General features: G+C 45.3%; 1 protein-coding gene across 1 annotated transcript in view; it reads right to left on the reverse strand.

The window, feature by feature from the left end:
- The window catches only part of UAP1L1 (UDP-N-acetylglucosamine pyrophosphorylase 1 like 1), a 397,656-nt gene that overhangs the window by 178,664 nt on the left and 192,060 nt on the right, over positions 1-26,932 (reverse strand). The window contains exon 3 of the mRNA XM_044058150.1: positions 5,596-5,771. Within this exon, the coding sequence (XP_043914085.1) occupies positions 5,596-5,771 (176 nt within the window). The remainder of the gene's footprint in view (positions 1-5,595; positions 5,772-26,932) is intronic.

Here is a 26,932-nt window from a genome sequence, read left to right on the forward strand (position 1 = left end):
AGCGGTATGCCCACAGCTTGATATGGCCATTCAGTTAAGCTGAGAAATGAACAAAAAGGGGATCCTCAACCAGCTTAGCACCAAGGTGCTGGACCATTTACATAGACCCATCACTCAAATTGTCTGTAGCCACCCCTCCACAATGGCAGGATTGTGCCACAATGTCTAGTCTTCGCCTCACAATATTTGTCTCTGCTGCATTGCTCTTGTATTTCCCTGCTAAACGACTGTGAGCAAACAATGATATCTGTCAGTAGTTGATACACTATAAAACAGTACATAAATCCAAAAGTCTATGCTAAAACAGAACATGTTACACAAAGCAACACAGACAGTAATAGGAAACGTAGTTGCACACAATATCCCCCCCATGTTTGGACCAATTTTGTCTCCATATTGGCAACCTACCTACAGATATCCTGAAAAAATACCTTGCTATGTGCAGCTGTAGTACACAAAACCATGGACTGGAGTGCAACTCTCCCTGGAATGGATCCCTACACGCAATACAGAAGCTCATACTGGGCATGTCCCTACACTTGGAGAACGGATCCCCACACTCAAACATAGGTCATACTGGGAATGCTCTAATACTTACAGAAATAAAGTCCATGTCTGACACCACAGTGGACCATAGATATCTGCTATCTGCAGAAGTCTGTGCACACACACCAAAATGTAAACTGATTGGTCTTCACACAGACACAGACACAGACAGACACAGACACAGACACACACACAGGACAGGAAAACTCACAGCCAGTTGTAGGTGGCAGATATGTGGTAAGTCTCCATCTGTTTTGTGTGATACGCACACATATCTAAGGCCAACATACTACAATAATTCAAACATACACACACATGCACACAGGGAAGGGAGACGCAGACAGTGAGAGAGACAGTACCATTATGAAGCCTTTCCCACCCAGTACACATCCCATAGCTCCACTCTACACTTTCTGCTGATGTATGTCACCTTAGATGTACCTTTGGACAAGCCTCAAATCTGTAAGCTCAATAGCGCAAGTGGTAAATCCATAACTTACTAAAGCAAATAAGTAGATAGGTAGGACTTGAAATCTCGGTCCTGGCAAGTGTGTGTGTGTGTGTGTGTGTGTGTGTGTGTATATCTGTGTGTGTGTATCTGTGTGTGTGTATCTGTGTGTGTGTATCTGTGTGTGTGTGAGAAAAAATTGCTGCTTTACTCCATCCCCATCCAGTACACATCCCATTACCTAATATCAGAACATGTGCTGCAGTCAGTCACTGTACAATTTCCTTTTGCTAGCACTCAGCCCTATGGACTCTGCTGTGCTTCTGATAACTGTGTAACAGTAGATTATCAATAACTATTTATGTAGCAATCCTAATCACAGTCCTGTCAAATGGAAAGGTGCGTCTATGTGTGTGTGTTCATAGGTGAAAGATTTTGAGGCCATTTCCACTCACTCCTTTTTACGTTGCCCTCTTATCACTGCTGCTGAAATCACTCACCGCTAAGGATACATTTGAACAGCTCTCAAATATGTAAGCTTTGTGGTGCATCTGATAAATGCATAATACTACAGTGCAGTAAACTAGTTAGGTAGGAGTTCTAATCTCAGTCCTGGCAAATGTAAAAGTGTGTGTGTTTGTGTGAGAGTGTCTTCAGTTGTAGAGACATGATTTTGAGCCCATTGGCACTTACTACACTTCCCTTTCCCCTCCTTTATCAATGCTGCTGATGTCACTCACTGTTAAAGATACCACTGAACAGCTCTTAAATATGTAAGCTTTGTGGCGCATCTGATAAATGCGTAATACTAATGCAGTAAACTAGTTAGGTAGGAGTTCTAAGCTCAGTCCTGGCAAATGAAAAAGTGTGTGTGTTTGTGTGAGAGTGTCTGCAATTACAGAGACATGATTTTGACCCCACTGGCACTTAATACACTTGCCTTTCCCTTCCTTTATCTCTGCTGCTGCTGTCACTCACCTTTAAAGATACCCTTGGACAGCACTCAACTATGTAAGTGCAGTGGTACGTCTGATAAATATGTAATACTATACTGCAGTAAACTAGTTAGGTAGGGGTTTGAAGCTCAGTCCTGGCAAGTGTGTGTGTCTGTGTTTGTGTCATTGACATTATGATCCATATCCATTGGGGGGGGGGGTTGCTACACTTTTGTGTGGTCCAGCCAGTAAAATACCAAATGTCCACTGTACAGGGCCCACTTTTGTGGTAGCTGTGGACACACTTCAGTCCTATAATCTGTTTGTCATGTGATATTACTATAGAACAATATGGAGTCGAAAACAGGATATGTGGCCCTTGTAGTCCTGTGATACAATTCCGCACACAGGAATCATAGGCAAACACACTCATCTATTCATTAATCCATATGTCACTAAGCAGTCTGCAAACAGGCTCACAGATGGATCTGTCAGTGTGAAAGCAGTAGACTACATGTCAGACTGCCAAAAAGTCATGTGTGGAGCACCACAGGTTCTTTTCTGTGTCCAGTCTTGTGTGTGGCTCTGATATCCAGCCCAACAGGAATGAACTGTGGTTAACAATGTTTGCAGACAATTGCTAATTGGGGGGTCTGTTTACATCCCCACATTATGTTAACATCCTGCATAAAGTTTCCACTGACACCTCCACCTGTTGTCAGAACACTGGCCTTAGTCTCAATGTCAAGAACTGTGCCCCAATCCCCTGCTGAATCAATGTGTTGTCCACAAATGACCACACTGGTAGTAGTCCAATGGAGACTGATGTCCTTATAGGAGGTGTGTGAACACAGCTTGACAGCAACCTCTCTTTTGACCACCACACTGCCACTGTGGACAGAAAGTCCTTCCATTTCAACTACCCCACCATTAACAGGGAAAACTACTCGTGTACCAACTCCTTCACTCAACGCTTTCTGGAATTCATAAATTCCAAAGCCCTGGATCAACTTATCCACACCTCCACCAGGGGCAACAATATTCTAGACCTAGTCATTACCAACATGAGTGACCGGTGTTCCACACCTGAAGTCAACTCCTCGTTGGTCAGATCCGATCATAAGCTAATCACCCTAGATATCCAGATCCCGTCCCCACCCTCCCCATTAAGGAAACTACAGTAAAAAAATTCTCCTAAGCAAACTTCATGCTTCTTAAGACAGAAGTGACTAACTTCAAGACACCTATGTAGATGGACAATACATCTACGACTGCTGAATCCTACACAGATGCACTCTATAACCACTTGCACGAGTGCATGGATCGTGCTATCCCAAACAGAACCAACACGTTATCCTCCAAAAAAAGAAAGCCAATCTGGTGGTCCCCTGCCATAAACAAACTCTACAACGGAAGAAACTGTTGCAAAAGAGAGTAAAATCCCAAAAGTGGAGGAGTTCCCTGGTCAGCCTCAGTAAGACGCTGAGATCCCTTATAAGATCCTGCAAAGCTAGCTATGAAAATAAAATTGCCATTGATTCTGGGGACAACCACAAAGCATTCTATAGCTATGTCAGGAATCTCAATGGCAACACCCAGATCTGCTCTGAGCTACAGCACAACGGCACAAAAATTACAGAACCAACTAATATTGCCAACATCCTGGCAGATAGGCTCAGTGCTAACTTTACCCCCCTCTCACCCCCTACAGGGCACATATCTATACAGGAAGAATGCAGGTAAAAGCTGCACTCTCTAAAGCCAAAAACACAGCATCCATGGGACCGGACAACATCCCAGGCTGCGTTTTACACAAATTTCAAAATGAACTGGCTCCCCACCTAAGCACCGTGTTCAATCATAATCTCACATCAAGCTTTGTGCCCACTAAATGGCACACACCAACAGTTATCCCACTCCACAAAGGGGGAGCCACCAATGATCCTGGGAACTATCGCCCTATTAGCCTGACGAGCCTGGTCTGTAAGGCCATGGAACATATCATCATGGAACTCATAAACAAAGACAGTGGTAATTTCCAAACTCTGGACCCCACCCAGTTCGGGTTTGTGAAAGGCAGATCATTCCTCCTGAACCTGATCGACTTCTTTGAGGCAGTCACCAAAGCCGTAGACGAGGGTCAGGTGGTTCACATAGCCTATTTTGACCTCACCAAGGCTTTCGACACCATCCCACATTCTGGAATTGTATCTAAACTCACTAAACTAGGTATAAATCCCTACGTCACAAGATGGGTTGCCGATTGGCTCACTGACAGAACCCACACTGTAAAAGTTGAAGACTCCAAATCTGACTTCAAACCAGTGACAAGTGGAGTATCACAAGGTTCAGTCCTGGGACCTCTCCTGTTTGGTATCTACTTCTCTGAAGTAAAGGCCAACTCAAAAGAAGGCCTTTTGGCTAACAAAGATCGCAGATGACTGCAAACTAGGAGCCATAGTTGAGTCCCCAAATGATGTGGACATCCTACAGAATGGCCTCACTGAGACAGATGCCTGGTTTCAGAGGCATGGCCCAAAATCAATGCCAAAATGTGTATTGTCATCCCCTTTGGTAAAAACTCTGTACGCATGAGACATTTCTGATAATCGACGTTCAGATAATAGACTTCTCTACTGTACACTTGATGGGAGTGAGGAAAGGGAATTTTTAACACTCTTATGCCACAGCAAGCAGCCTTTTCCAGTTTTCATCCTCTACCCTCCTAAACAGGGGCTTCTGTTTTAGCAAAGGTTGTATGTAACTATTTGAGATATGCATACATCCTGACTAACTGCACCCCCCCCCCCCCACACATTTCCTCTTCTTCACGGAGTCTGTCACTCAAGTAATCTGTCCTAAATGGGGTTTTTTTCCTGAAAAATTCTCCAAGTTCACTGTGCCATGCCTAGCAGTCAAACAAAATTTTGTTCTAAACACAAAATCTTTACCTAGCTGCTCTCTCACCCAAACCTACCTACCTGCTCCCTCACCCAGATATCTAAATGTTTCTAAGGCACTGTCACCTCCCACTGGTTTTATGTTCTCTAAAGAATAAACGCTGAGGAGCCTTAGGCATTCATTTCAAGTAAAAATCTCCCATCAGGTAGTAATTTTCAGCCTCATTCTGTATTCACAGACTAATTTTTTTTTATATTGTTTTTCCAAGGGAATACATTTATAAAGCCAACTGGTTGAAACTCTGAAAGGCATTATGCAGAACACAACACAAACTCCAAAAGCCGAAAAAATCCACAGACACTATGCAGGGAGCCAAGTCCCCGTGGATCCCCCACACTCCAGATAATTATATATACCAACTCAAGACACTGCACTACAGCAGGGAAAGGGCAAATTCCCAGACCCTCTCCACCACAATCTCGCTGAATTCCTGTTTTCAGTGTTTTTTGCTCAGCATTTCAGTTATTCGGCACAATTTCTCCCCTTTCTATGGCATGCTTTGATGAAACACAGAAAACACAAGAATAACTGATAACAGTCAATGGGCTTATAAAACGTCTCCCATCTTACTGTGACTTTGTGCAAGTTACCAAAAATCATGACTCGTCATTTCTGTCATTCTCAACTTTAATCATTTTGTTGTACTTCAACTATATATTTTTCATCAACAGCAATACACAATAATAATAATAGTAATAAGCCTACCTGGGGCCATGGCGAGCTTTCCTTTGCCTTCTAGAATGGCCTTTCCATCAAACGTCACTGCTGGTAACATCCTCTGCTCAAACATGATCACATTTGACTTATCAAGGTTGAAATAACTATTCTCAATGAAGAACTTCTCAGTTGGAGATAATGTAAACTCGCTGGTCATAATGTACCTAGGAGAAAAGAGGACTTTGAGGAACACATGACTGTGTACTTGCAAATCTCCACCTACATATACAGAAGCATCCTTATCCTATTTACATCAGTATTTGGGATTGTTCAACTAATAACACAAAGAAAAGGTGAAATGCCCAGGGAGACAAAACTATAATAGCATCTTCCACAAACTATTAATACAGAGACTTATGGAAATGGGCATAAGCTTTACAACTGTCTTGTTTAGCAGCTATTTGCTTATCTGATGACCGTCAGATGAAAGCCACCTTCTCTACCTTCACAACTAATATAACAGGAGTTCCCCAAGGATCAAGCTTACGTCATCTACTATTCAAAACACCTTCATCAATAATGCATACAATAACAACCAACAGTACCCTCCCCTCATTCAGTATGCTGATAACTCCACTTCAATATGCTCAGCCAATCCAGCCTCTGAACTTTAAGCTGTAACACAATCATCCTTTAATCAAATTGTAAAGTGGCTTACAGACTACAAACCTATACCAAATGCTAAAAAAGAAGCTTCTCAAACTTAACTTGCACAGCAATAACATCCCTTAGATAACCACTATATCTATCACTAACACTACTCGAAGTTGTGGGACATACTAAACTTGTAAAGTAATTGCTAACTAAAATTTGATCATCACATTAACCATATGGTTTTCAAAATTAATGGAAAGCTTGCTACACTATACAAAATAAACAATACCTAATGTCACAAACGACTATTCTCAGCTCAAACTCTTCTACTCCCAAAACTACTGCATGCTGCTCCCATACTAGTTAATCTTCAAACATATACTTAAATTACAGACATAACACCATGAAACTGCAAAATTTTCCATAAATCAACCACTGCTATGCTCTTTCGCAATCCTACTGGTTAGAAATAAAACATACCTTGACACACTGTCAACTTATAATGGCACACAATATAGGTATCCTGCTATCAAGAGATACATCTGCCAGACAACTAAGATCCCAACAACAAAACCCAATGCTCACTTCAAAATTAAAGAAACACTGTGTGGACTCTATCCATTCCACATACCTAAAAACTACACTTCGACTCCTCCTAATCTAAGAAGTGGGATACATTCATTCCAGTTCCATTAACTATGGCTATACCAGACTTCTTCTTGGACTTGCCAGTGTAGCACCAGTACTACATAAAATTCCCTGTCTTTCTTATAACAACAAACGCAACTCATGCACTTTCTCGACCTTGCTCTTTTATCTTGCTGATCCTACCTATGAATGGCTACAAGAAAATTCCAAACTTATTACATTTTTCAAACATACGGCTTTTGTTAGCAGCTATGGAAGAGATACACATCATACTATGGAATGAGAGCAGTGATTTGTCAAACCTCTCTATCCAAAGAAACAAACTGTACAACAAAACTCACATATAATTTATTAATACTGGACACACCCAAGCAATAAAGCATAAGGGGATATGCATGCTACAGATGGTGCCTCACACCCAAGGGCCTTTGTTCGGAGTAATACATGTACCATGCTCCATAAACCTCCTCATTTACATCACAACACCTGTACAGATTTTAAGCACTGCAAGTTAACACAATTTACTGAATTTCTTAAGCAATTCACATTTTTACACTGTACCACCATGATCTTTGAGACAGTAAAGACACATTGAAAAATGAGGATATCACTTTGCATTTCAGATCACTGCAAGAATTACATAAGGAAAACATATTCAGTACTTCTGTCTTCCTTTTATAGACACCTAAATCGTATATAAAGAGCATTATGTATTTATTTTTTGTTGACTATGTTAGTTCCACTACGCCTATAGTTTATTCATAGGAGATCACTTGGCTAATGGTTTAAGAACCCTTACAAACCTAGCCAGTATAACCTAATTTCACCCAATAAGTGGCCCCTAGGAGCAAGAAGATGGTATATGTTTGTGCATATATATATTGAGTATTTTACAGACTGCACCTGTCCCATAAGGGACATAGGTACTACCACAGGTGCGAATTTGCGATTCTACATCCATGGATCCAAACTGCGTTTGAAGACAGCTAGGGAAGAATTCTAATTAACATGAATAGGAAGCCTGTTCCAAAGAAGGGGTGATCTCTGTGACACATCTATCTCTCCAGCAGGTTTTGTTTGAGACACCGACTAGATTTAGATCCCTAGATTAGGTGAACCTCGTGATTTTTGTCTTGCGGATATGTAGCAGCTCCATCAGTGCTGGATTTGCGACTGCCCTGCAGGTTAGTCATAAGTCACCTCTTACTAGACAGTAGCAGACAGAGTAAAGGGATAGGGTGTTTAGAATATCCACATAGGACATGTTGTTAACACCCTGTATTTTCTTTGTGAGGAACCTCTGGGGTCACTCCAGCTGCAAGTGCCTACTCAAGTATATGCCAAATAGTGCACTGTACTCCAATGGTCTAATAAGGGTTGAATAGACTGAAACAGTAGCTTCCTTGAACCTGGATACCGTACCTTTACTTATAACCTGTGCCATGTAGAACTTCCTCACCACTGTGGACAAATGTCTGTCAAAGTTCAGGCTAATACCTATCTACTCTAAGTCCACTTTTAGGGGTGTGCTATTAATGCTGTAATTTGCAGGGGTCTTTGGCTTCCCAAAGGGTATGAGGATATATTTTTTCACATTTAGGTTTAGGCCATGGCTCTGGCACCAATCATCTGTCTGATTTAGACCCTCCTAAGGGTATCTGTATCATTAGGGGCTTCAATGACTGCCCCCAGCTTGCATTCGTCGGCAAACTTTGTCATCCAGAGGCCTTTAACATTAGGTTTGACTTCATACAAGTATATTCTGAACAGCAGTAGTTCCGAGACTGAGCCCTGTGGCACACCACTAGTAACTGGCATCTTGCCGGATCTGGATTCACCCACTTAAACCACAAGGGCCCCATCTGTGAGTTAACTGGCTATCAATCTGGTGATGTATGGATTTATGTCCAGTTTTGTGAGTTTACTTCACACCAGAGGGTGGAATCATGTCAAATGCCTTGGCCAGGTCAATGTAGGCAGTTTTATCCTCATTGACAGCCCTAGTGACATTTTCGAAGTCGTCCGCCAGATTCAGTAGGCATGACCTGCACTTAACAAGACCGAACTGGGTTGGGTCCAATGTCTGGAGGTTTCCTGTGTCATTATTTATCAGGTCCATGATTATTCTTTCTGTTGCCTTACACACAAGACTAGCCAAACTTGTGGGTCTGTAACTACCCGGGTCAGTTGATGGTACCTTTGTGCAGAGGGATGACTGCTGCTGTCCTCTACTCTATAGGACTAAACCAGTCCAGAGGTTGTGGTTAAACAGAGATCCCAATTGCCTGACAGGTCCTAATTCAAGCTGTTTAGGAGGTAACCTGCTATATCACTGGCCCTCAATGAAGCCATGTTTTTAGCTTTAGAGAGCGCAGTGACAACCTGTTCTTTAGTGATAACTGGTGAGGGAATGGTGAAGGGTATTTCTTGAGGAAGAACCGGAGTAATGTGAAGGTGAAATCTGAGATGCATTTAATCAGCCAGCAGATTTGTTATATCTTCTGGTTCAGTAGAGATGATGCTGTCCACAACTAATTCTTCATATTGTTGGGTGTTGCCCTTAAAACTGTGGACAAAACTGGAAAATGCTTTATGGTTATCCTTAGCTTTGGGGGCTATTTTTGCCTCAAAGTCTGCTTTCATAGTCTTGAGTAGTTTCCCAATTTGACTGTTTAGATTAATGAGGGACTTTTGTTCTGTTGTGCATATTCCCTCTTACTTCGACAGAATTTTTTTTCTTTTGTTGTACAATCTATTAACACCAGGGGTCCACTAGAATGGCTTGTTTTTGCAGTTTGATTTGGGCTTATTTTTCAGTCCAGTACTGCCGTTTCTATGCAGTTTACTTATACAGTCATACAGGATTTTTGTCTACATCTCTGCATATACTTCTGTGTTTTCTGGGTTTGGGGGAACTTGGAAACTAGCTATGCAGTCACTTAATAGGAGGAAGTTTGCTTTAGAAAAGTTCTTAAAGTTTTTTGAGTTAAGTCAGGCATAGGTCTAATTTTACCTTTACTTCAAGGGAGACTGCTTTAGGATCTGATCTTACCAGTGAAAACATCACACTTGGGGGGGGGGGGGTGCTGTGCTCACCCATATTTGTGAGTACCACACTTACGATATATATACCCCTAGTGGGAGTGCAGACCAGCTGTTCTACAGCATTTGAGTCTACAAAGTCCTGAAATCTTTGGGCCTACATGTTCACACCCGTGTATGCCTCTCAGTTAATGGAGGGATACTTAAAATCTCCCATGAGAATGGTACTGAGCTGGATGGCGAGTGATTTTAGTAACTTCGGGTATGATGCATGGGTTTCCTGGTTCACGGTAGGGGACATGTAGCTAGCAAGAATATGGTAATGGATTTTTTTGCCAGCATAGGATTTCCTAGTGCTAGACCTCCTGGCATCCCTCAGCACATCAACCACCTGTTGGGAAAGGGAAGGAGTCATACAATGAGCCATGCTGCCAAATGGAGAGACTGAAGATGAGGATGTAGAAAGTTCCCCCTTTCCTGAGCCAAAGGATATGGCTTCAGAGGAAGATGCCAAGGAGGAAGATGGGAGAGACTGCGAAGCAATGGATACCAATGCTGCCTGGGCCAGCCCGGAGCTATGAGAATAGTCCTTGGACGTTCGTCCCTGATCTTCACTAATACTCTGGGAAGAAGAGGAGGGAAGGAGTACAGAGATAGCAATGTCCAAGGGAAAGAAAGAGCATCTACTTTCCAGGCTCTGCTGTGCTGCTGTCTGGTGCAAGTGAGGTAGCAGATGGTTGTCAGGGGAGGGGAAAAGATCCAACTGAGGAGTGCCCCAACGTTGAATGATGCTGTAAAAGACTTCTCTGTTCAGCTGTCACTCGTGAGGATGCATGGTTTGCCTGCTCAACTAGTCTGCCAAAGCATTGAGCCTTCCTGGAAGAAACTGAGCTAGAAGATGCAGGTCCAAGGATGCTGCCATTGACCAAAGATTCATGCTTTGCCTGCACAGGGGGTAAGAGTGAGTCCCTCCCTGCTTGTTGATATACCACATGACCGTAGTGTTGTCTGTCCTGACAAGCAGGGTCCCTGGAGAAAGAAGATGCTTGAAAGCTAGAAAGGCCTGCTGAACTGCAGTCAACTCTTAGATTTATGTGCAGGTGCATCTGCTGGGCGTTCCAACGTCCCTGTATGCATTTGCCATCCGGGTGTGCTCCCCAGGTGTAGTCTGATGTGTCTGTAATCAGAACTTGAGTGGCAAGAGGTGACCGAAAAGCCATGCCTTTGTTTTGTAAATAGGCTGTTGCCCACCATAGAAACTCCATCTGCAGAGATGGAAGCAGAGGAATCAAAACATCCAGGTCCTCTGAGTGTTGACACCAAATATTCTTGAGGTACCATTGCAATTTCCTCATATGCAGTCTTGCATACGGAATCATGAGAATACAAGATGCCATGAATCCCAGAGTTTGCAGGTACTTCCTTGCAGGGAGCTGGGACAGGCTTGCCAAGTCCTTGAAGTAAAATGAAAGATTAGTCTGCTTCTCCTGGGTGAGCTATATTATCTGGGCGGCTGTGTTCAGACTCGCTCCCAGGAATGTTATCTCCTTGGATGGTACCATTTTCGATTTTTTCCACATTGAGAGTGTAACCCAGGGAAGAGAGAAGAGTCTTTACGAATTCCAGATCCTTTAACAGTTGTTCTTGAGAACTTGCTTGAATCAGACAGTCATCCAAGTATGGGTAAATCTGAATTTTCTTCTGTCTGCAAAAAGCAATGACTGGGGCCAGGCACTTTGTGAAGACTCTGGGAGCAGTAGACAAGTCAAAGGGGAGCGCAGAGAAATAGAAGTTATGTCCTTACCATAACGTTCCATGTGGAGTGTTCATCTCGCCTTTGTTCTTACACATGGGTTTCGGAGCCGATCCTCGGCTCCAAGTCAGTCGCTTGGCAAAGCTCTGCATCGAGAAGAAGCTCGAGACCAACCTGTCTCCCACAATTCCCCTCTGCCTTTACCTCAGATCTAGTTTGCAAACAAAACCAGATTCCAACGGGAATGAAACATACAACATACATGCGAAGGCATAACTGAAAAACAGCCGTAACAACTGAGAGAAACAGAAGCGGGAGAATCAAACCAGACACCTAAACTGGACGTTCTTCCTGAGGGTGGGAGGGTGGGAATGTAAGAACAAAGGCGAGATGAACACTCCACATGGAACGTTATGGTAAGGACATAACTTCTATATGTGAGAGTGTTCAATCTCGCCGTTTGTTCTTACACATGGGCAGCGTCCTTAGCTCCGTGATCCTGAGAAACTCACAGAAGAACGTTCCTGAGCACAGTGGAACCAAAGGTTGCCCTGTCCCTGGAAACCCTATCCACTTTGTAATGAGTAATGAATGTATGTGGTTTAGACCAAGTGGCGGCCGCACAAATAGTGTCCAACGGTAGGCGGGCCGCATGAGCCAGGGATGTAGATATTGATCTAGTAGAATGTCCTTTCGGTTTGACGGGTAAACTCTGCTCAGAAGCAGTATAAACAAAAATAATACAATCGGATAGCCATTTGGAAAGGGTTCGCTTCGTCACTGCCATGCCCTTTCTGCTGTCCGCAAAAGCTATAAAGAGTTGATCTGTCTTTCTGTGATCCTTTGTTCTATCCAAGTAAAATCTGAGTTGTCTATGAACATCCAACTTGTGTAACATATATTCCAACTTATTGGAATGGTTCTTGAAAAATGTGGGGAGCTCAATGGACTGATTAATGTTATTGACAGAACAAACCTTGGGAAGAAAGGACGGATTAGTGCGAAGAGATACCCTATCAGGGTGAAAGATCAAATATGGGTGTTTAATGGAAAGAGCTTGAAGTCCTGATACCCGTCTGGCTGACGTGATAGCTACCAGAAAGAGGGTTTTCCATGACAAAAACTTCAAAGAACAGGAAGAGGCTGGTTCAAAGGGTGGTAGCATTAGCTGTGATAATAGGAGGTTCAGATTCCATGGTGGTGTAGGAATCCTGACTGGTGGCCTGATATGGAAAGACCCTTTTAGAAATGCCTTACAAAGCCTATGAGCCATAATAGGCGCCCCATTTTCTCCCACATGAAAGTTTGAAATGGCAGCCAAATGAACCCTCAAAGTGGCAGGAGAAGCTCCTTGGTGAAATAGTACGGATAGAAACTCCAAGACTTTGTTCAGTGGGGCTATTAAGGGATCCAAATGTTGCGTAGTTGCCCAGTGTACAAAGCGCTTCCACTTACTAGTGTAAGTTTTTGTAGTGGAAGCTTTATGAGAAGCCACTAGAATATTTTGAACCGCAGGAGAAAGAAGATCAGACCTGGCTAAGAAGGGAAGCGGAGCAGCCAAGCTGCTAGTCTGAGGGAAAGAAGCGACGGGTGAGGAGCCCCTGACGAGTGGGTCAGTAGATCCGGCTCCGGGTCCAGGATCCAGGGTTCCTGTATTTGGTGTGCTTGAAGAAAGGGAAACCAAATTTGACAAGGCCAGAATGGGGCAATGAGGATTATTGTCCTCTCCAGGTTGTTGGCTTTCTGTAGAAATTTTGGAATCAGAGGAATAGGAGGGAAGGCGTACAGGAGACCCGGGGGCCAATCGTGAATCAGAGCGCCCCTGGGGACTTCCCCTGGAGGGGGTAATAGGGCAAAGTAGCTTCTGCATTTGGCGTTCATTGGAGACGCAAACAGATCGCAGCAAGGCTGGCCCCACTTGCGAAATATCATGTCCGCAATTGTTCGTTTGAGGGACCACTCGTGAGGTAACAGGATGGCTCTGCTCAACCTGTCCGCTATGACGTTGGATAACCCCGGGATGTGCGTTGCTATCAGAAAGCGACCCGTGGACTCTGCCCATTGCCAAATTCTCATGGCCTCTCTGCATAATTGATAAGATTTAGTTCCTCCTTGTTTGTTTATGTACCAGACTACGGACATGTTGTCCGACTGAACTGCAATGGTCCCTAGAGGTAGAAGGGGAGAAAAGTGTTGCAACGCTAGAAACACTGCCCTCATCTCCAGAACATTGATGTGCAGATTGTACTCTAGATTGGTCCATTCTCCTTGGACTGTCTGTCCCTGAAAGATGCCCCCCCACCCTATCAGGGAAGCGTCCATGGTCACCGTAGCTGTCGGAGTGGGTAGCACAAATGGCCGGCCGCCTGAGAGATTGCAAGTCTGAAGCCACCAAGACAGGTGCGATTTGCAGATGTTCATGATGTGAATTTCGTGTGTCAGAGGTAACTGTTGGAATGACCATTGTGCAAATAGCAGCCATTGAAGGACTCTCATGTGCAGTCTTCCCAAGGGTATCGCAATGAGGGAAGCTGCCATGAGACCCAAAACTTTCAGAACCAGTTTTGCCAGGGATTTTTTGGACAACAGGAGAAAAGATATATGATTTTGTAGAGAGGCTATTCTTTCTGGAGGAAGCCTTAGAATCAAGCAACGAGTATCCAATTCTGCTCCTATGAATGAGATATGCTGTGATGGCTGTAATACAGATTTTTCGAAATTTACGGAAATTCCGAGATGAACACAGAGTTCCAGTGTGTAATCCCTGGCCTGAATCAGTCGACGCTCGGTGGCGGCAGTAAGGAGCCAGTCGTCCAGATACGGAAACACCTGGAATCCTAGGCGTCTCAAGAGAGACGCTACCACTGCCATACATTTGGTGAAGACCCTGGGGGCTGAGGTCAGACCAAAGGGCAGGGCTCGAAACTGAAAGTGACTGGCTCCCAGCCGGAAGCGCAAGTGATCCCTGGACGCTCTGGCCATTTTGATGTGGTAGTACGCGTCCTTTAGATCTATTGAGCACATCCAGTCGTCCTTCTGTAAGAATGGAAGGATCGATTGAAGCGTGACCATCCAGAACTTTTCTTTCTTGACGAAAGTATTGAGCTTGCTTAGGTCCAGAATTGGCCTCCAGTCCCTGTCTTTTTTGGAACTAAAAAGAACCTTGAGTAAGTTCCGAATCCTCTTTGGTCCGCCGGGACTGGTTGGATGACTCTTTTTTTCTAGCAGCTTTGAAATTTCTATAGCTGCAGGATCTCGCAGATGGGGCGGTACATCTGGTAGTCTTTTCTGCGGTAATGGGGGAAATAGAAATGGAATTCTGTAACCTCTGGTAATAATGCTTTTTACCCATTTGTCTGAGGTAAGACTTTGCCAGGCCTGAGGGTATAAAGCTAAGTGACCCCCGACTGCCTCCAGAGCAGGACAGTCGGGCCTCCCCCTTCAGGAGTGCTGGAAATGTTTCCCAGGGAGCGTATCCCTGTCACCTTGGTTTTGCGGACCCCCTCTGCCACCAGGGTGACGTCTTCCACCTCTGCCCCCCTCTCTGCCTCTGGAGGGGGCATCACCCTGTGTGCCTGGGAAAGAGCCTTGGGGTTTTCGAAACCACATTTTTCCACCTCATTGCCCTTTGGGGTATGGTCTGGATGGGGTGGAAAAACGGACTCAGACAGCAGACAGAGTCTTTCCCTCTTGCTCACACCAGGTAAGGGTCTCCTTTACTTTGGGGCCAAAGAGTGGCACCGTCAAATGGGCGTAAGTATAGGAAGACTTGAAGGCTTCCGCAAAGGAACATAAGCGCATCCAGGATTGCCTACGAAGGGCAATCGCTGAAGCCGCAGCCCTACTCGACCCTTCGGCTGCATATGAAATGAGCCTCATGGACGAGTTCACAATTGATGTAAGGGTATTGAGTTGTGCTGTAACTTTCTCCGAGTCAGCAGCATCTGTAGTACCCTGGAGGGTATCTCCCAACTCTTTGATTAGATCCCTCTGTAAACATGTGAAATGCGTCAAATAGTTCAACGATCGCATGGAAAAAGCCGCTGAACTAAAAATGCGCTTCCCATAACTGTCCATAGTCCTAAAATCTCTGTTAGGCGGATGGACAGATGAGGAAGATTCAGACATTTCCTTTTTAGTGGCAGCTGCCACCACCATAGCGTCCACTGGAACTCCTTTTGTGAGATATGTCTTGTCTTGAGGGGCCGTAATATATTTATTAGGCTTTCTAGGGACTGGCTCCACCGTGTCAGGTGTCTCCCACGCCCTTCGAGCAATTAATTCCATAAACTCATCGAAGGGCGGAGTGACCCAGGAGGAAGAAGGGCGAGCACCGAATGCCTTCGGCAAGACTGACTCATCCTCAGAAGGGGGTAGGGCCTGCCAATCACCTCTCTGCTTCAGGATCTCCAGGATGTCTGAAAAGGAGACATCCTCTGAGGGTGATTTCGGTGACCCTTCTGACTCATCTAAGTCAGTGTCCGATGTTAAGGATTCTTGTGGAGAATCCAAGTGTCTCCTCTTACACAATCTTTTCCTCGGAACTTCCTCGGGGGGGGGGCATCCGATGAAGCCTCCGAGGAAGAGGGGGCTCCCTCTGGAAGCGGCTGAGACACCGGTGCTCGACGCTTTGAAGTAGCCGTGGGTGCAGAGGAGGATAATGGGCCTTTATGGAAAGGAGAAGCTGTCTCTGCTGAAGTGGTTGTCTGAGTCGACAAAACCTTCCTCATGAGGTCGAAGGCCCCCGGGTCCCGAGTCGAAGAATCCCTCGGTTCCGAAGAAAGCGGAGGGATCCCCGAGACGGGGACCGAGGGCATCGACGCCGAGGACGGAGCCGAGTCGATCCGTGCCGAGGCACCGAGAGGGAGAGTCGGAACCGAAACATCGGTCCAACTCTCGGTCCCCGGGCCAAGGATAGATAGTCGGCTCCGCGATTCCGGTAATGGATCCGTCAGAGTCGAGGTGAACGGTGCCGACCGAGAAAAAGGCGGCTCCGGCACTGAGGGCTCCGGCACCGAGGGCTCCACGATCATCAGTTCAGCCTCTCCCGGCTCCGAAGGCTGAATAGGCCTCGGAGGAGGAACAGATGGAGATGAGGGAAGGCCTTCGAGTCTCGACACCAAATGGGAAGAGACTGAGATGAGTTTGGACAAGGCCGTATTCTCCATTAACTTCTGCACCACACGGTCTACATCGGTGTCAGAGAGGGGTCTAGAAGAACGCGTCGAAGGAATCGAAGACGGAGCCAACCTCAAGAGCACAGGAGGTGGAAGCTCCGTCACTGGTTCCAATACTCGAGGCTCAGTAACAGACAGAAGTTCAACACTCGGCCCCGAGGTCTGTGGAACAGGTGAGCGAACTTTAAATGAAGAGCTCGGAGCCGATGACATGGGCTCCGATGTCTTCGATTCCTTCGAGGATTTAGATGTCTGGTCCGATGCATCAAGAGCCTCTTGAAATGCAGGCTTCAAAAGGCCTCTGTCCATGAGTTTCCTGCGCCTATCTGTCATGACCCTTCCACTGAAAGAATGACAAATGGAGCAGTCTTCTTGTAGATGGAGAGGGCCAAGACAGTAGACGCAGGAACTATGGTTGTCTGCGACAGACATTTTCTGTCCACATTGGCACCGTTTGAAGCCAGACTTCACTTTCTCAGACATAATGATAATAATACAATAACAGTCAAATCCAGTAAGGTTATACAAGTCTACACAGTCTTGAACAGACAGTAACAGCCAACAATAATGTCAAAACAAATCCAGTAGTTTGTCAAATCCAGCAATAGTTTAGAAGTTAGTGGGTGGGGTAGGCCCCGAGGGAACTAACTATATATATATAAAAAAATATATACGTATAAGAATAGAAACCCTCGACTCACTACACACACACACACACACACACACACACACACACACACACACACACACACACACACACACACACACAAGACTTTAAGGTGAACTAGGAAAAAAAATTATCTAAGAATCTCAGACAAAAAAGCAATCTTATCTGTCAGGTGGTCCGAGCTCATCAAAAATGATGCGAACGTTGCAGCGGCAAACTAGATCTGAGGTAAAGGCAGAGGGGAATTGTGGGAGACAGGTTGGTCTCGAGCTTCTTCTCGATGCAGAGCTTTGCCAAGCGGCCGACTCGGAGCCGAGGATCGGCTCCGAAACCCATGTGTAAGAACAAATGGCGAGATTGAACACTCTCACATTTGGTAATGTTGTTCGCCCACTCTGAAATGAAGGTACTGCCTGAAACTTTCCCTGATAGGAATGTGCAGATAAGCCTCTTTGAGATCCAAGGTTATCAGCCAGGAACCCTTTTCTAGAAGTGGTAGCAACTGATGTAGAGTGAGCATTTTGAACTTTGGAATTACTAGAAAAGAGTTCAGAATTGAAAGATCCAGGATAGGATTCCAGGTGCCTTCTTTTTTGGAACTAGGAAAAGCTTGGAATAAAAACCCTAGCCTACCTGCAGAGCAGAGACTGAGTCTATTACTCCCAGATGAGACAGAGACAAAATTTGTTTTTCCACTTCTGCCCTTTGGTTTGCAGGAACGTCCGGGAATCCCTTGGGAGCTGGAAAGGTGCGGAAAGAAAACTTGTGCCCTAGGGACAACGTTCTGAGCACCCATTTGTCGTCTGTGATAGTGGCCCAGACTTCTGCAAAAAGAGTCAACCTTCCCCCTAAAGGACTCTCTGGCAAGCAAGAACAGGCAGAAGTTGTAAAAAGTAATTGAGAGTGTTTTGATTCAGATGCAGGCTTGGAGTTTCCCCCTTTAGAAGTGGAAGCCTGCCAACACCTAGACCTTTGAGAGGTAGCCCCCTGTGTCCCTTAGAAGATTTGTAACCTCTAGTCCTGGAATGGTTCTGTCTGCTGGTATCAGGAAAGGTCCAACTCTTGGAAGGGTAACTGTTGCTAAAGCGAGGGGAATGAACTTGCAGAAAATCCTTAACAGTTTGCATGGACTTGGTCTTATCCTCCATCTTCTTCATTACCTCTCCTACTTTCCTGCGAAAAAGACTGCCTTTATGCAAAGGTACATCCAAAAGCTTAGCCTTGACAAGTTCTGGAAGAGGCTGTTCTCTGAGCTAAGCATGCCTTCTAATAATGGATCCAGTAGCCGTAACCCTGCTGAAGGCCTCAAGGATGTCAAAACCACAATGCAAATGCTTATTGACCAGACCGGCTGAATTCAGTAAATCCTGCATGTCTTTACTCTCTGCCAAAAGAGGTACATTTGCTATCCTAGACTTAATAGCCTCCAAGGTGTGTTGCTGGTACTTCAGCATATGAAACAAACAACTGGTAGCCCTAATAGCTAGGGTGGCAGAGGTATAAACCTTCTTGCCCCACCTATGTAGGTTCCTAGACTCCCTGTCAGAGGGAACAGGATTCCTGGTAACAGTGGCCTTAACTCCTTTGGGGCCCTGAGAAATAACCTCTGGATCCGCCAACGGATTCCTGAAAAGAAACAGATGAGAATCAGGGACTCTGTAGTACCTGTCAGGTTTCCTGGGAGCAGGAGGAACCAAATTTGGAGAGAAGGAATTTTCCAGAAAATCATCATCAAAAACTTCCAACACAGGGTGGGTAGCAAGAGGCCTATGCTGAGGTAAATCCAGAAACCCCCTAATCAGTTTCTTGGATTGGGGATAATCCTGACTTTACCATTTAAAATGTTCCCTGAGGGTATTTAAAGTATCACCAAAAAAAAAATCCTCTGGAGGAGAGGCCGAAGTGATGGACTCCTCTGCACCTGAATCCTCAAAAGGAAAAAAAGCCTGAGAAAATTCCTCTTCTTCAGCAAAAATGCTGGAAGAATCAGAACCTAAGCAGGACAAAGCCTTAGGGGAAACATCCCTACTCCTTTTAGAAGGAGGAGTCTGAGAACCCCTAATAAGAGTCAAGAAATCATTAGCCATTTTAACCATTTGGGATTGAGGGGAACGAGAAGAAGCTGGAGCCTGCCTTTTCAAAGGCTTGCGAATGGAAGACTTACTTGCAAGCCTGAAGGATTCGGGAGGCCTGGCAACCGCAGAAGTTGTAGCAGAGGTTGAAGGAAGAAGTTTGCTGTCAGAACGCAAAACGGAGGCCTCGGACACTGGAGTCAGCTTAGCAGCTCCGGCTCCAGCAGAAGAGACGACTGGTGACAGGTCGAAAGGCAAAATGGAGGCTGAAGGCCTAAGGGACTCTGACTCAATCAAGGCCTGCAGCTGTACATCAGCAGACTGCAAAGGCATCTCACTGGCTACCGTCTGATTAACGACCAACTTAACCTCATTCAAGGACTTGGCTTTCTGACTCGCGGTCCTTATCCTTACGTTTCTTCGGAACATCCAAAGCCTGAAGACCGGCGGACGCCATATCATTGAACATAGGCCAAACTCCAAAATGCCTAGCCAAAATCTTAGCCCAACGACGGATAGTATGTGGATTAAAGGAAGCACAAAGATCACACTTGGGAACATCGTGGTCAAGGCCTAAACAAATAATGCAATAGGAATGAAAATCTCTATGGGGAGTCTGCTTTCCACAGGTAAGGCAATTAACTTTTTCTGACATTCGTTAAGGCAAGAAAAAAGGATACCCAAAGGGGTACTTAGCTGTAGTAGACTTCAACTCTTGTAGTCGGACACCAACAAAGGTAAACTGATGACCGGGACTCGGGCATGAAAAGCTCCTGCTTCTGGTTCTGGTTCCGCGGCAAGGAAGGCTGAGGAAGTGACGTCAGCTGCCTCCTTTTGTATCGGATGCCCTGACGTCCTTTACAAGCGAAGGCATTTTTACTTACCTTTGGTATTCTGGCTGACTGAGGGCTACCAGGAGCCAGATAACCCATTTGTTAGGACTGCAACAGTGAAACACGATGAACATCCTAAACAGACATGCAGTGACCCAAAAGGACAAAAAGTACAGTTTTGTACCTACCATAAATGTAGATGTCCGATAGACATGCAACTGCAGTCATAACATGTGGGTTGTCCTGCCTCAGGCAGCCCTCGGTCGGCCGGATTCCAAAGTCTGGGTCCGACGTCGGCTGATGTCGCATTTCTCTCCGACGTCAGAGCGGGTGGAGTACATAAGCATCAGCCGACGCCATTTTCTTCAGTGTTTCTTGCCCCAGATGCCAGGTGCCCTCCAAGGAAGGCTGTAATCAAATTGGAAGACAAAACAGGATTCCAGACAAATAAATGAGCAATAAAACAAATACACCATAACAGATATCCCCAGCTAAGAGAAACAGGGATAGGAGTGGACCCTAGGCATAGAGGGGTATGGAGGGAGGGAAAATCCGACTGCAGTTGCATGTCTATCGGACATCTACATTTATGGTAGGTACAAAACTGTACTATGTCCTTCAAGAATGCAACTGCAGTCATAACATGTGGGTAGAATACCATAGCTTAGCTGGGGGAGGAGGAATGCTCTAGGAAAAGGATGGTGTGGCAATCAAACCCTGCAGGACTGCCGAAGCAAAGCCTGCTCTGGATCTGGAGTATAGAGGGAGATTGTAGTGTTTGGAGAATGTATGCACGGAGCTCCATGTAGCAGCTTCTAGAATGTCCTTAGTAGGCACCCCTCTTAAGAATGCTGTAGAGGTGGCTGTAGCTCTGGTGGAATGTGGTCTGACATTGGCTGGAACAGTCTTTCCATGAAAGGAATAACAGAATCTGATGCAATGTCCAATCCATTTTGAAATAGTCTGTTTTGAAATTGCTTTTCCTTGGACTGCAGGGGCGTAAACTACAAAAAGTTGTTCAGACTTCCTACTGGCCTTGGTTCTGTCCAGGTAGTATCGAAGTTGTCTGTGAATGTCCAAGGTATGTAATAGTCTTTCCCCCTTATTCTCAGGATTGGGGAAGAAAGCAGGCAGATGAATAGCTTGATTTAAAGAAACCCTAGATACCACCTTTGGCATAAAAGTAGGGTTGGTCCTTAATGAAACCCTGTCACTGTGAAAAATTATGAACGGTGGTATTGCCATTAGGGCCTGTAGTTCCGAAACCCTTCTTGCTGAGGTAATTGCCAACAGGAAAGCTGTCTTCCATGAGAGAAATTGCAAGTCAACTGAAGCTGCTGGCTCAAATGGAGGTAGAGTCAGTTTTTCAAGGACAAAACTGAGGTCCTAGGCTGGCACTGGGGGCCTTTCTTGGTGGCTTAATGTTCTTGATTCCCCTGAGAAATTGCCTTAGCAAAGGGTGTGAAAAGACAGGAGGATCAGTGTTATATCTAGCTGAAATAGCGGATGCATGTATCTTTATGGAAGAATATGAGAGGCCGTTATTTAGCATATCTGCCAAATATTCCAAGATGAGTGGAATGTTCAACAATGATGCATCATGTCCCTTGCTGGTATTCCAATTGCTGAATCTCTTCCATTTTGCTAAGTAAACCTTTCTGGTGGATGGTCTTCGAGCCTCTGTTAGTATCTGCTGAACTTCCTTGGAGAGAGATAGGTTGTGGTTATTTATGGGATCTCCCAGGCTGTTAGCTGCAGTGTCTGAAGGTTTGGATGCACTGTTTTGAAATTGTGTTGAGTCAAAAGTAGAGGCCATTGGGGAAGGGCCCACCTCCTGGTGTGACATATGCTCCGTAGTAGTGGGTACCAGTGTTGTCTTGGCCAGTCCGGAGCTATTATGATTCCCTTGGGTCTCTCTGCTTTGATCTTTAGTAATACTGAGGTCATCAGTGGCAGAGGTGGGAATGCATAGATTGTTAGGAAGTTCCAGTTGAATGAGAGAGCATCTATTTTCCAAGCTTTTGGATGGTATGTCCTTGTGCAGAATTTTTGTAGATGATGGTTGAGGTGAGAGGCAAATAGGTCTACTTCTGGCCTGCCCCACGTCGAAGTGAGTTGTGCGAAGATCTTCGGATGTAACCTCCACTCGTGTGGATCTGTGAAATTCCTGCTTAGGCTGTCCGCCAACACATTGTCTTTGCCTGGAACAAACTGGGATTGTAACTGGATGTTTAGGCTCAGTGATTTTTCCCAAAGATGCATTGTCAGTCTGCAAAGGGGGTAAGAGTGGGTGCCCCCTTGCTTGTTTATATACCACATCACAGTGGTGTTGTCTGTCCATATCAGTAAATGGCCTTGCTGAATTTGGTGTTGAAAGGCCTCGATGGCATGCATTACTGCCAGCATTTCCTTTTGGTTTATATGCAGATGTGTTTCCTTTGGAGACCATTGTCCCTGTATACACCTGCCTTCCATGTGCGCCCCCCATCCAAGGTCTGAGGCGTCTGTGGTCATGGTCTGTGTTATCTGTGGCTTCTTGAATGACATACCTGTGTTTGCCTGGCTCACCGAGGCCCACCATAGGAATTCCTTTTGTAGGCATGGAATGAGTGGTATGGTTGTCTCCAAGTTGTTGCTGTGCTGATACCAAATGCTTTTTAGGTACCATTGAAGCTTTCTCATGTGTAGTCTTGCTAATGGAACCAGGAGAATGCAGGATGCCATGTAACCCAGGGTGTGTAGGAATCTCCTTGCAGTCATCTGGGTGAGTTTTGCTAAACCTTTGAAGTAATGAGTTAACTTCTCTTGCTTGTCTTCTGTCAGGTAAGCCATTTGAGAGGCTGTGTCTAATTTGGCTCCTAAGAAGATTATTTGCTGGGATGGCTGCAGTCTTGACTTTTGGAAGTTGACTGTGTATCCCAGAGCTTGAAGTAATCGTATGACATAGTCCAAGTTTTTTGTCAACATCAATTTGTCGTCCGCTTGTATGAGGCAGTCGTCCAGGTACGGGTAAATTTGTATCCCCTGGAGCCTGCATTGAGCAATTACTGAAGCCAGGCATTTTGTGAATACTCTGGGCACAGTAGATAAGCCAAATGGCAATGCTGAGAATTGATAATGCTCTGGCCCTGCAAGAAATCTGAGGTGTCTTCTGCAGCTGTGTCTGATAGGGACATGCAGGTATGCCTCCTTGAGGTCCAGAGTAATCAGCCAAGACCCCTTGCCCAGCATGGGAAGGAGTTGCTGTAGAGTCAGCATTTTGAACTTTGGTACTATGAGAAAGGTGTTTAATGCGGACAAATCCAGTATTGGTCTCCATTGAGATTCTTTTCTTGGAACAAGGAACAGTCTTGAGTAAAACCCCTGGCTCTGTTCTTGTTGTGGAACTCTTTCTATTGCTTTCATCCGAGTCAGCAGAGAGATTTGCTTGATAGCCTCTGCCCTCTGGTTTTGTGGTAGGTTTGGCATGCCTTGTTTTCTTGGCAAGGTATGAAAATGGAACCTGTAGCCTCGGTCTATGTCCAAAATCCATTTGTCCTTTGTCAGTCTGTGCCAATTTTCTGCAAACAGAGATAATTTCCCACCCAAGGGAGCTTCTATTTGTTCCCTGGTAGGCGGAAGTAGAGGAAAGTCATTGAGATTGTGGCTGTGGGGCAGGTGAAACCCCTGCGTCACTTCTTTGGTTTCCTGGCTGCCATTGTCGTCCCCTGAAAGGACCTCTGTATTGGCCTCTCCCTCGGCCACGTCTGTTTTTACCCCTTTGAAACTTTTCTGGATTAGGAAAGGACCAGTTTTTTGAAGGCCAATTCCTGCTGAATCTGGGGGGTTGAACCTGGAGGAAATCTTTCACCGTCTGAACTGATTTTGCTTTTTCCTCGATGGTCTTTAACACATCCTTAGCATTAGCACCAAAAAGCTTGTTCTTTTCCAAAGGTGCATCCAGATGTTTTGCCTTTACATGATCTGGTAGAGGTTGATCTTTTAACCATGCATGTCTACGAATGACTGCCCCTGTCATAGCTGCCCTACATGAAGCTTCCAGTGCATCATATCCACAGTGCAGGAAGTGATTGCTTACTTGCTGAGTGTTATGTACAGCTTCCTGCAAAGCCTTCCTGTCTAAAGGATCAGGAGTGGCCAATGTTTTTTGTAAATCTTCTAACAGGAAATCCTGATAATGTAACATATGAAAAAGGCAATTCAAAGCTCTCATAGATAAGGTAGTGGATGTGTAAACCTTTTTGCTCCATCTCTCTAATGACCTAGCTTCCCTGTTAGAGGGCAATGGATTTTTAGAGGTGGAAGCTAAAACTCCTTTAGGCCCCTGTGAAATAGTTTCCAAATCAGCAGTATGGGCCCTGAATAAATGAGAATGAGTTTCTGGGGCCCTGTAATAACCTGTCTGGCTTGGCTGGAGCAGGAGGAAGAGAGTCAGGGGTAACACTAGAGTCAGAATATAAATCATCCAAAACATCAAGTACAGGAGGGATAGCTAAGGGCCTGTGCTGGGGCTTCTTAAGGAAAGTCCGAAGGCGTTTTCTGGAATCAGAATATTCCTGGCCTTGCCACTTGAAATGTTCCCTCATGGTATGCAGAACTTCCCCAAAAGAAATATCCTCAGGAGGGGAGGCAGAGGGGATGGAATCCTCTGCATCCGAGTCCTCATAGGTCTGGAAGAGCTCTTCCTGGCTATCAGAGTGGACAGAGCCCTCAGAATCTTCATCTGACGGAATAGGGTCAGAGGGTTCAACCCGGGGCCTTTTATCAGAAGGAGGCTGGGATCCTCTCTGAGGATGGGCCTGTGAACCTCTAATCATAGAAATTAAGTCAGCAGCCATAGACATAATTTGTGTCTCTGGAGTAGGCTGAGGTAAGGTTTTAGTAGTAAGATGTTTTGTTTTGCTGGCTGCCTTAGCCCTAGTGTAGGCCTTAATAGACATGGCCATAGTAGGGCTGGCAGCACCACGTTCAGGAGTGACCTGAAATACAGCAATGGTCTCGGGCATTTCCTCGGTTTCGGTATCCGGGGGAAAATCAATAACTGGCGTCGGAGTGATATCCGGAATCGGAGTCGTCGGTAATGCGGTGTCCTCGGTTCGGAGCGGTGGAAAGACCGTCTCAGAGGGAACCGGAGCACTCGCGATAGGTTTTGGCGTGGAGTCGGTGGTAGACGCGGGCCGAGGATGTTGGTCCCGGTCTTTTCGTTTCTTGGGAGTTTGCGATGTCGGAAGTTCCGACGGCATTGTGTAAGCAAATTTTTCGCCGAAAAAATCTTCAGCGAACTCCGCCCGGCGCCTGAGAGTGCGCTTGTTGAAGCGAGCACAGGCGACACAGGCCGAGACGTCGTGGTCTGGGCCAAGGCAAGGAAGACAGTAAGAGTGGAAATCCTTATGAGGTATTTGTTTACCACAAGAAAGACAATTGTTAACTTTTTGAGTAATTTCTGACATCGGCTGAGGCAAGAAAAGGTCCCCAACGGGGTACTTAGCTTTTTTGATAACTTCGGAATCGAAGAATACAGGAGCTGACCGACCGGCACTTGCGAACTGCTTCTGCTTCGGGCACCGCGCGGCAAGAAAGACTGAAGAAAATGGCGTCGGCTGATGCTTATGTACTCCAGCCGTTCTGACGTCGGAGAGAAATGCGACATCAGCCGACGTCGGACCCAGACTTTGGAATCCGGCCGACCGAGGGCTGCCTGAGGCAGGACAACCCACATGTTATGACTGCAGTTGCATTCTTGAAGGACATCGTCCCCAATGGGGTACTTATCTTTGAAAAGACAGCCGGTGCTTCAGGAACAGCTGACGTTCAACTGGCAGCAGAGATGTTCTTTGAAATGGTACTTGTAGACGTCACTTATAGCCCACATTCCCTTGGCCAATGTCAGATGTCCCACATAACTTGCAGTGACTAGAAGCATTTGTATACTGGTCGGACATTCGAGAAGCAAGAGAGGATAACCCAAGGGTTTGGAATACTGCAACATGAGAACAGAAGGACAATCAATCTGTCTTCAGAACATCCATTTATATAAAGGTGAGCATAAAAGCTAACATTTGGCTGCATGGTGGGATACTACTCCTACTTTTAGTCTGCTATAAAAGGAAATAGGTCATGGCATTAGCAGATACATCTACATTACAAGCTGACAACAGTTTAGAAAACTGAGCAGGCAGGTCTGATACCATTAAGGGTTACTCTGGCCAGCAGCAGTTACACTGTTAAGTGTTCATCTCCCACCTGAAGTCAAGCATAGAAATAAGGGAGATGAGAAAGATAACTGCATTCCAGAAGGGTTTGATAATAGTTATAAAAGCCTGGAACAATTTGTGGGTTTTATGAGGTGCAGTGGGGCTGAGAGCTCCAAGACATCCTCATATGGTCAAGTATTTTAGTACATACTGTAGAATGTTTAGATTTAAGTCCATGGAAGATAAGGGAGGGCTTGTAATTAAATATTACTTACCAAAATATTTTGCAGACCAATTGCTTTAAGCCATGGATTACAATGAAACATACATATGTGATGCATTTGC

This window comes from Protopterus annectens, chromosome 16.part0 (genome assembly GCF_019279795.1).
Source record: "Protopterus annectens isolate FY-2018-M chromosome 16.part0, PAN1.0, whole genome shotgun sequence".
In the NCBI taxonomy this organism is placed as follows: Eukaryota; Metazoa; Chordata; order Ceratodontiformes; family Protopteridae; genus Protopterus; species Protopterus annectens.